The sequence below is a fragment of the Aulonocara stuartgranti genome (genome assembly GCF_965226115.1).
Source record: "Aulonocara stuartgranti genome assembly, chromosome: 13".
NCBI classification, from domain to species: Eukaryota; Metazoa; Chordata; class Actinopteri; order Cichliformes; family Cichlidae; genus Aulonocara; species Aulonocara stuartgranti.
In genome coordinates this window covers 35,687,316-35,695,618 of record NC_138949.1, presented here as the reverse complement: position 1 = coordinate 35,695,618, position 8,303 = coordinate 35,687,316, and the positions used below count along the sequence as shown (strand labels likewise).

At 41.5% G+C, this 8,303-nt stretch overlaps 1 protein-coding gene across 5 annotated transcripts in view; it reads right to left on the bottom strand.

Moving 5' to 3' along the window:
• Positions 1-2,458, bottom strand: part of hspa12a (heat shock protein 12A) — a 73,624-nt gene extending 71,166 nt beyond the window's left edge. For 4 of the 5 annotated variants that reach the window (XM_082558394.1, XM_082558398.1, XM_082558396.1 and 1 more), the window contains exon 1: positions 2,061-2,458. In XM_082558394.1, coding sequence (XP_082414520.1) covers positions 2,061-2,100 — 40 coding nt within the window. In that variant the 5' untranslated portion in view covers positions 2,101-2,458. The remainder of the gene's footprint in view (positions 1-2,060) is intronic. The other variant, XM_082558395.1, reaches the window with a different exon arrangement.
• Between the last annotated feature and the right edge of the window lie 5,845 nt (positions 2,459-8,303).

The following is an 8,303-nucleotide window of genomic DNA, read 5'->3' as shown; positions in this document are numbered from 1 at the left end:
AATTGGGATACAGCCAACATGTCCTACAGTTCTCCAGAGGCCTGGTAACGAACTAATCATGTGATTCAGGTGTGCTGACCCAAGGTGAGATCTAAAACCTGCAGGACACCGGCCCTCGAGGCCTGGAATTGCCGCTAGGGTGATATGAAGGCAGATAATCCAGACTTACCTTCATATGCAAAAACATATTTCTGAAAATGTTCAACTCTGTCTTTAAAGTACACGGTCTATACTGTTTAGGGAAGTAAAATTGTAGTTAGTATGCCAGACGTGCCTGGGTGTGATGTCACGAGAACATTACCAACAGATAGAAGCTCCGATTTGTGCCTAATTTAGCTCCTGAAACTGAAAGTGCTACAAACAGCGGGAACATCATAAATAAACCTAATAATATAATAAACCTTAAACATGTGGCCCACCACAGCAGGTAGTGCCACATGTTTAAGGTTTTTTATGCCATATTCCTTGAATCATAGCCCAAAGGGATTTGTGCCTTCTCCCAGGACTGATCCAAGTATCTTTTCCTTTTTAGGTCAATCTGTAAACTACTGACTGAAACGCCAAAACTCTTTGTTCTTAGCAGGCTAATGTTGTCTTTTTGATTCAGCCACAAAGTGTTGTTTTCTTCCTTCTATCTTCTAGAGCAGCAAATCAGGCATCATTCAGCTGCAGACTATCATGGCTGAGTGAGTCATGAAGAAGTGTTTGTATCTTTGGCAACCTTTCCATTTTTTGGGAACTGTGTGAACTCCTACGAAAGTTCATCCAGCAACCAAAGTGTTGCTGTGAAGATGGAAGATAAACACATGGTCATATGACTTTATTACCTCACAAGTTAGGAGATTAACTCTCACAAGAAGTCGTTTTTAGCTGAGTCCAAGCCAAACAAAGTGTTCTATGAAGCTCTGATTCCTGCGAGACATCATCAGGGTGGAGTCTCTATGGCTTTCATTCAGTGACGTTACATAAGTCTGGAGAGCTGCCAAGTCTCCGGCCCAGGCTTTTTCATTTTCTTTTGTTTTTGTGAGGAAAGAGCTTCTGCACACTCTAACCAGCCAGGCTCTGGAATTTCTGCCTAATTTAAACTCGTCACAACACAAACAGCACAACTTCAGCTCATATATAATACAAGAAATCATTAAAATGCTATAGGTAGAGAAGTGCTGGTGGGGGGTACATCGCATAAAATGGTGCCGGATGACCCCACAGGTTGAAACTGTCAAAATAAAGGTCTTTCTTATGTCTGTAAATCTGTAACATATTGTATTGTTAAATATTTCTGTTACTATAGTGGAGCAACTGTAACCCACATAATGTCCTTAGGGATTAATAAAGTGCGCTGATTCTGATAAATGTTGCTTGGTATGCTTAAATGTACATCTGGAGTGCGACACACAGAACTGCTGACAATTGTGTTAGTTCAGCAAGCAATAATAAAATGACCGACTTCAAGCCACTGATACCAACTTTAACACAGCAGGCTCTATGCACGCCGCTGATGTGAACCACAGCTCAGGACTCCAGCTCCATCACACGCCGTGCCAGCGCCGACTGGGCGGGGATGAGCAGTACCTGAGGATGTGGTGCAGACTTCTTTTTTTGCTGCATTGAGTCACAGCTCCGGTGGGATGGGCCACGTGACCAAACCCCGCACCGTTATGGAGGACAGACCTGGTCTGTGTCTGCGGTAACGACCTGCCACACCGAGCTCAGTCGGAAAACACGAGCCAGAGAAAGCGAGAACTTATAACATCGCCATGTTCGTACATGTCCCTGCTCGGGGCAAGTCCGCGGGCGAGGTCCTGCACAACACGAGTGCCCTTGGAAATCCCAGGCAGGGTTTCAAAGCGCACACAGCCTCTCTGCACTGCAGCAAAGTGTCGCATACGCGTTTTGGCCAGAACTAGACCGAAGCGCGGAGTGCCACCGTCGGACAAATATCAGAGAGTTCCGCGTCTGACAGGCGCCTGCACCGAAAAGCAGCTGCGCAACTGCTATCAGAGCACCGCGGCTTGTACCGACAGAGGTGTTTGTAGAGGCTACGGGATAAGCTAACTCACCTGAGATTATCTTCTCTGACGATGCGTCTTTCTCGGTCATCGTGTCCCGCAGTTTCACCTCCTCTCGAGCCTTCTCTCCGATACAGCTACACCAAGCAATTTTCCTGGTTGCTGAGGCGCACCGGGCCAAAGTGGGGAAAAATCAAACAAAATGTGGTTTTCGTCACTAACGCGGTGCCCCCCCCGAGCTTCGCTTTACCGCCTGTCGTTGTGTGCATAAGACCTGGAGATATTCGTGGACAGGGTTGAGGTTCGTGAGGGTCTAGAAGCAGGAGAGGTGCAGAAAAGCTTCAGCACAGAGGATGTTGGACCCCAGATTTGCTGCTGCTGCTCTGTCCGCCCCTCCCATCACATTCATGGCTGTCCTGACCAGGAATGCTGCCCCTGTCCGGTCTGAGGCAGCTTTGCTCGGTGCAGCCGCAAAAGATGCAGTACTACCCACTGTACCCCACTACCGCTGTACCCCCCACTACTGTACCAGCATTCAGACTAGTGTAACGAAAACCCCATGAAAAAATTACCAAACGAGTGAATACGTGAAAGACATTCAGGTTAGATTCATACAAGTCGATCGTTTCCCCCCTCCACTTTAATTACTTTAATTAAAAAACAAACAAACGTTTGCATGTTTGTTGCATGGTCCCGAGTCTTCTGATTATTATTGTGTTTTGGGTTTTTCAGGAGGCCCGGGGTAGACCCAGGACCCGCTGGAGAGATTCTATCTCTCGGCTGGCCGGTGAACGCCTCAGTGTTCCCCGGACAGGCTGGAGGGGGTGGCTGGGGAGGTCTGGGCTTCTGTGCTTAGGCTGCTGCCCCCGCGACCCAGTCCGGATAAGATGGATGGATACTTCTGTTTAACTGTCTTTAGGTTTGGTTATTATTCTACATGTGTGTGATTCTCTTTGGTCCAGTTCACAAACACAATCTGCATACCCCATACAGATTGTGACAGTCTGTGTGAAGTGGTATACACGGCATTATAATACAGGTGAGAGGTAAGGAAGTGCAAATACGTCGTTACTGCAGGTACGTTATTTTCAGGTAGCTGTCTCTACTTGAGTATTTATTTTTCTGATGTTTTTCTAGATCCTAGATTTTAACAAAAGTATCTGTACTTTGTACTTTTTACATTTTCAAACCAGGCGTAATACTTTGGGTTTCAAACATTTGAAGAGAGCGCTGCTGCTGCCGGGTGTTAACGTGGGCCAGTGTTGTTTTTGGGGGGGCACGATACCGGAACAGTGCAGATGTCTAAAAGTTCTAGTCGCAGTACTTCAGCATCTAGCTAGCCCTACAGAAGAGAAGGAGGAGTAATGCTTCTTAAGTGGCAACATGTTGACTTGACATTTCTTGTTTCCAGTAGGGGGCGCTCTAAATTTTGCTGAGAGTGGGCATATCAGTGTGTTCAGGGCAGGACCGTCATCCTGTGGAGTTTGGACTAGATTTCTATGTGTTATAGAAATATGGCTCATCGTGGCAAAACATCAAAGCTCTCCATGCTGCCAGGGGTGTATCTTTTGTATGAAAGCTCACAGTTTACAGTGTAACACAAGTCCAACTTCTTAATGTTTTTCTGGACAAATTTGTGGTTGCTGGGGGCACGCACCTTCAAACTGTACCCCAACATGCAATACGTGACATTTCCTGCCCCCGCTACGTGGCGCTGTGGCCATTGTCAAATATTACAATTGAATTGTGTTCAGGAAGTTACAATGCGTGAGAAGTTTGATCGAGATTGGACAATGTATCTGTGAGAGGCGTCTTTGCCACGGCGCCCCGTCGCAAAGACTCAATTCAGTACAGCCCAAGTTAATTTTTATTGATCAAAGTTTCAGTTTACCAGCAAACATGGCAGCTCTGAGAGCACCAGTGGCCTCTTTGAGCAGCAAACAAAAAACGCCTTCTGCATCTGTTTGCAGGATGATTGTTGTCAAAGTCAAGGCTGTGGAGAACAGGCTGGGGGATTATGGCTTCTCTCACATTCCTCTGTTCAGTGTACCTTGTTAGGACCCAATTTCTTGCTGAGGTCATTCAACACAACTTACTCTCTCTGCAAATCGGGACACAAATGTTTCTATCCGGTTGTTCAGTCTGACGTCACTAGCCGTGTCTGGGTCTAAACTCCGCTGCAGGTCCATATATCAAACGATCATATGGCATTACTGAGAGTTGAAAAACTGTCTAAAGTCTTTCATCTTTAATAAAATGATCAGCGTTCTGCTCAGGTGTAACAATTGAGTTTAACATCCAGGCATCCATGAAAACGGAATTTATGACATTTAAAGGAGTTAGAAGTTAGCAGGGAGTTAGCTCGCTAGCTTCTATCTAAATACAATATAGCATGTCCTGACTGCGGGGTTTTGGAAACAAATTAAAACGTACAGCTCTGTTATCACTTCCAACATAAATGAAGACAGAAAACTAAACAGCAGTGACGTTTGTAGGGTTACTGAAGTTGGGCTAGCTGGTATATAATGATGTGCTACGTGACCGCTAGCGACACAGCTACGTTAGCATAATATAAACAAGCTAACTTTTTTTCCACTCGATAAAAGTTACCGTGAGTGTTCTCGGTGGTCAGGAACAAATGTAATCGCATGGCAGGATGCTGTAAAAGGACCAAACTTCAGCCAGGAGAACAACTGAGATAATCCATCCACAATACGAGGTTAGTCATTCATATACTGCTGCATGGGCTGGGCTGTAGTTACATCCTAAGGTTTTAAAAACTGAGCTTAAATAAATGATTAGCGGTAATAAAAGCCGAGGGAGATCAACAGTGATCACTGACTGTTTTAGGAGCTTTTTGAGATCAAATAGAAGAAAATACATAACATTAAACATGTTAACAACACAAAAGCCATATTAAACGCAGACTACTTTAGACCCGGAAGTAGGATCCGTCGCGTCATCACTGAACAACCGGATACCATCCAGCCAGGCCTACAAAACCTCTCACCTTCCTCTCAGTGGTGGGAACAGGAAATGATTGGGTGGTGTCCACATATCCTTTATCCAAACGTCACCAGTTCTAGGATGAAAGTTAGAAATGGCATTTATTTACCAGAAATCAATACAAAAATCTTTCTGTTTGTCAGAACAGTGGGGATGCACCACTAGCTACTGGAAACTTTAGTTATTCCCAGTTCCAGCACTTTCTGTAGCACTGGCACCAAACTTTTCAGGTGAACTGGGGCATTCTCCGTAATCTGTATCTTGTACTGGAAGTGGTGCGTTTGAGTGACTCATGCATGAACAGAAGACTATAACTGATGGAAATTAACTTACATTTATTATTAAGATGACTATATGCATTTGTGTATAAACATTTACTGCACACTAACAATCACACTACGTTCTTGACTGCCCAATAATTCTAACGTTTTATTATTAAGCTACATGATCATAGCTGATTTATGTTTTGACTTTTAAGAGTTTTATTGGTTAAATGATTCACAGTTATGGTTTTAGACATGTGGGAGTCTTACAGATCCTTACTGCGCAGTATTTATTATATATTACCCGTATTTTAACAGCTTTTACATACTGTAACTACTAGTTGACCTGCTTATTTATGCTACCAAAGACAGTCTAATAAGGATTATAAGACACTACACACTGTGTCATTTGAGGAAAGTACTATGTCTTATTAGATTATGGATTTACAAGGAAATAAATTAATATGGTTACAGTGGGTGTGTTGTTTGTTTGTTTTATTTGTTGTGTTGTTGTGTTGTTTATTTACTGGGGGGAAAAGCGCCAAATACTCACCATCTGTTGTTTTGGTAAATGACTACAAAACTACAAACGGGTTGTAAAAAGGAAGGAAAGGAAAATAGTCAGCGAGAAGGAAGGATGTAGAGGTACAAAGAACAAGGACCAGATGGAAAAAGCACTTAGCAGGCTGGAATCCAAATAGTCCAACTTGTCATTAACGGTTCAGAACAAGCCAAAACAAAAAAGATCAGTTCTCCAATATGAAGGATCTGTCCTGGCATCTTAGTCATGGAGAAGGTTCATCAGACTCACACGTTGTACCTTAATGTTAATCCTTCAATGGAATGCCAGGAACTTAGCTGCAAATGGACAGGCGCTTCAGGGCACAGATGTGTTCATTAAATTTAAATCCAGATATCATGTGTACACAAGAAACATTGGTTTAAACCAAATCTAGATTTCTAGAGTTAGCTCTTGATGATAAAGATGTTGATTTTGATCAGCCAATTAATCAGTTAAACTTTAAAGTCTATCCCAAAGAAAAGAGGTAACAAAAAGGAAAAGTTAGTGTGTTACATTCTTGTGTGTTGGACACAAGAATGTAAAGCATAATTAAAGCCAGGAATAAAGCATTTAAAACACTGAAAATAATAATAATGTGTGTTAAAAATGTAAGGCTCTAAAAGGAAACAGGCAGAAGTTAGAAGAATAATTAAAATGGGAGTAAGAGGGAATATTGCATGAAATACTGTAACACTTTGGAGAGAGTCCGGACAACTAATAAATATATGTCTGTCTACGGGAAAGAGTATGGTTATCCAATAATGAAAGATAAATAGTTGATAACAAAAGTAAAGCCGAACTATTGGCAGGAACATTTGCAAAGTTCACAGCATAGAAAGTTTAAATAATGCAGAAACACAAAGGAAAGGAGGCCCTACAAGAAAGAGGTGAACATGAAGGACTGATAACTGTCATGTTTTCAATAGCAGAGTTACATAATGCGTTAAAGAAAGTAATACAGCTCCAGCACCAGATCTAATTAGTTACTGCATGATTGAAAACCTTGGTAAGTTTGGTAAGAGTAGAATAGTAAAATTATCTAACAAAATATGGGGTGAAAGTAAAAAAATCAGTGGGAAAAGGCTGTTGTTGTTCCATCTGTAAACCAGGAAAGGATCCAAGCTGAGCTGAGAGTTACAGGCCGATAACTTTAACATCTCATTTGGAGAAAATAATGGAAAAAATAGTGAATGAAAGATTATTTCTTAGAAACTAATGGTAAGATCAAATATTCTCATAGTGGTTTTAGGAAAGAAGAAGCAAGATGGATCCAGCTCTGTGTCTACAACATGTAGTAAGACGACCCAAGGAGAGAGTACAGCTGTGTTTGTAGATACTGAGAAGACATATGATAGGATGTGAAAGAAAGACTCCTGGTCAAGCTGCATCAGATCGACAGGAAAAATGTAGAAATGGATCAGGAATGTTTGAACGAGTAGGAAAAGAGTTCAGTACAGGTTATGAGGTACAGAATGGTAATCCACAAGTATTGTTAGTCCAATAATATGTTCCATATTGATTAATGAGGTATTTAATAATATAATCAATGGGAGTTTCATTGTTTCCAGATGATGGAGTCATTTGGAAGAGAGGAAGAAATATAAGGTTCATCATGACTGAAGTACAGCAAGAACTACAAAAGAGGAGGATTGGGCTCTGGGATGGGGATTTATGTTCTCTGTTACAAACACAAAGTGGATTATTTTGACATAAAAGAGAGTAGATTAGCAGTTTAATCTCAAATTCTATGGAAATGAAACAGAAAAGGTTGATTTATTTTATATTTAGGTATCTGGTGTAATAAAAGGCTTACATGGAAAACACATATTGGGGAAATAACTGAAATGTAAAAAGGTTTTGAATATTTTAAGATATTTAAAAGGCAGCGAGTGGGGTGCAGAGTGGACAGCATTAAAGGCTTTATATAAAGGTCTCATTAGATCAGTTCTGGTTTGTGGTTCAGCAGCTAAAACATTGTTAAATAGCTTTAAATTAAAATTCTGTATCAGGCGCTGAGGCTGTGATGTGGGGCCATTCAAACTACACCAGTGTCCACACTGTGAGTTTAAAATGGGTAAACAACTGCTAGAAATCAGAAGACACCAAACTGCTTTAAATTACTTAGTAAAGTTAAAAGGACATAGCATATATAGCACAGAGTATAATTAAACCTAGTCAAGAAAAAGGAAGTGTACAGATAATCAGTTTTGGTTGGATTATAAGGGGAAAATGAATGAGAGACAAATTAGTAACAAAAATATTAGTCCAGCAGTACCATTCTCAGTTTTATTGCCATTGCTACAGTGGGGCAAAAAAGTATTTAGTCAGCCACCGATTGTGCAAGTTCCCCCACTTAAAATGATGACAGAGGTCAGTAATTTGCACCAGAGGTACACTTCAACTGTGAGAGACAGAATGTGAAAAAAAAATCCATGAATTCACATGGTAGGATTTGTAAAGAAT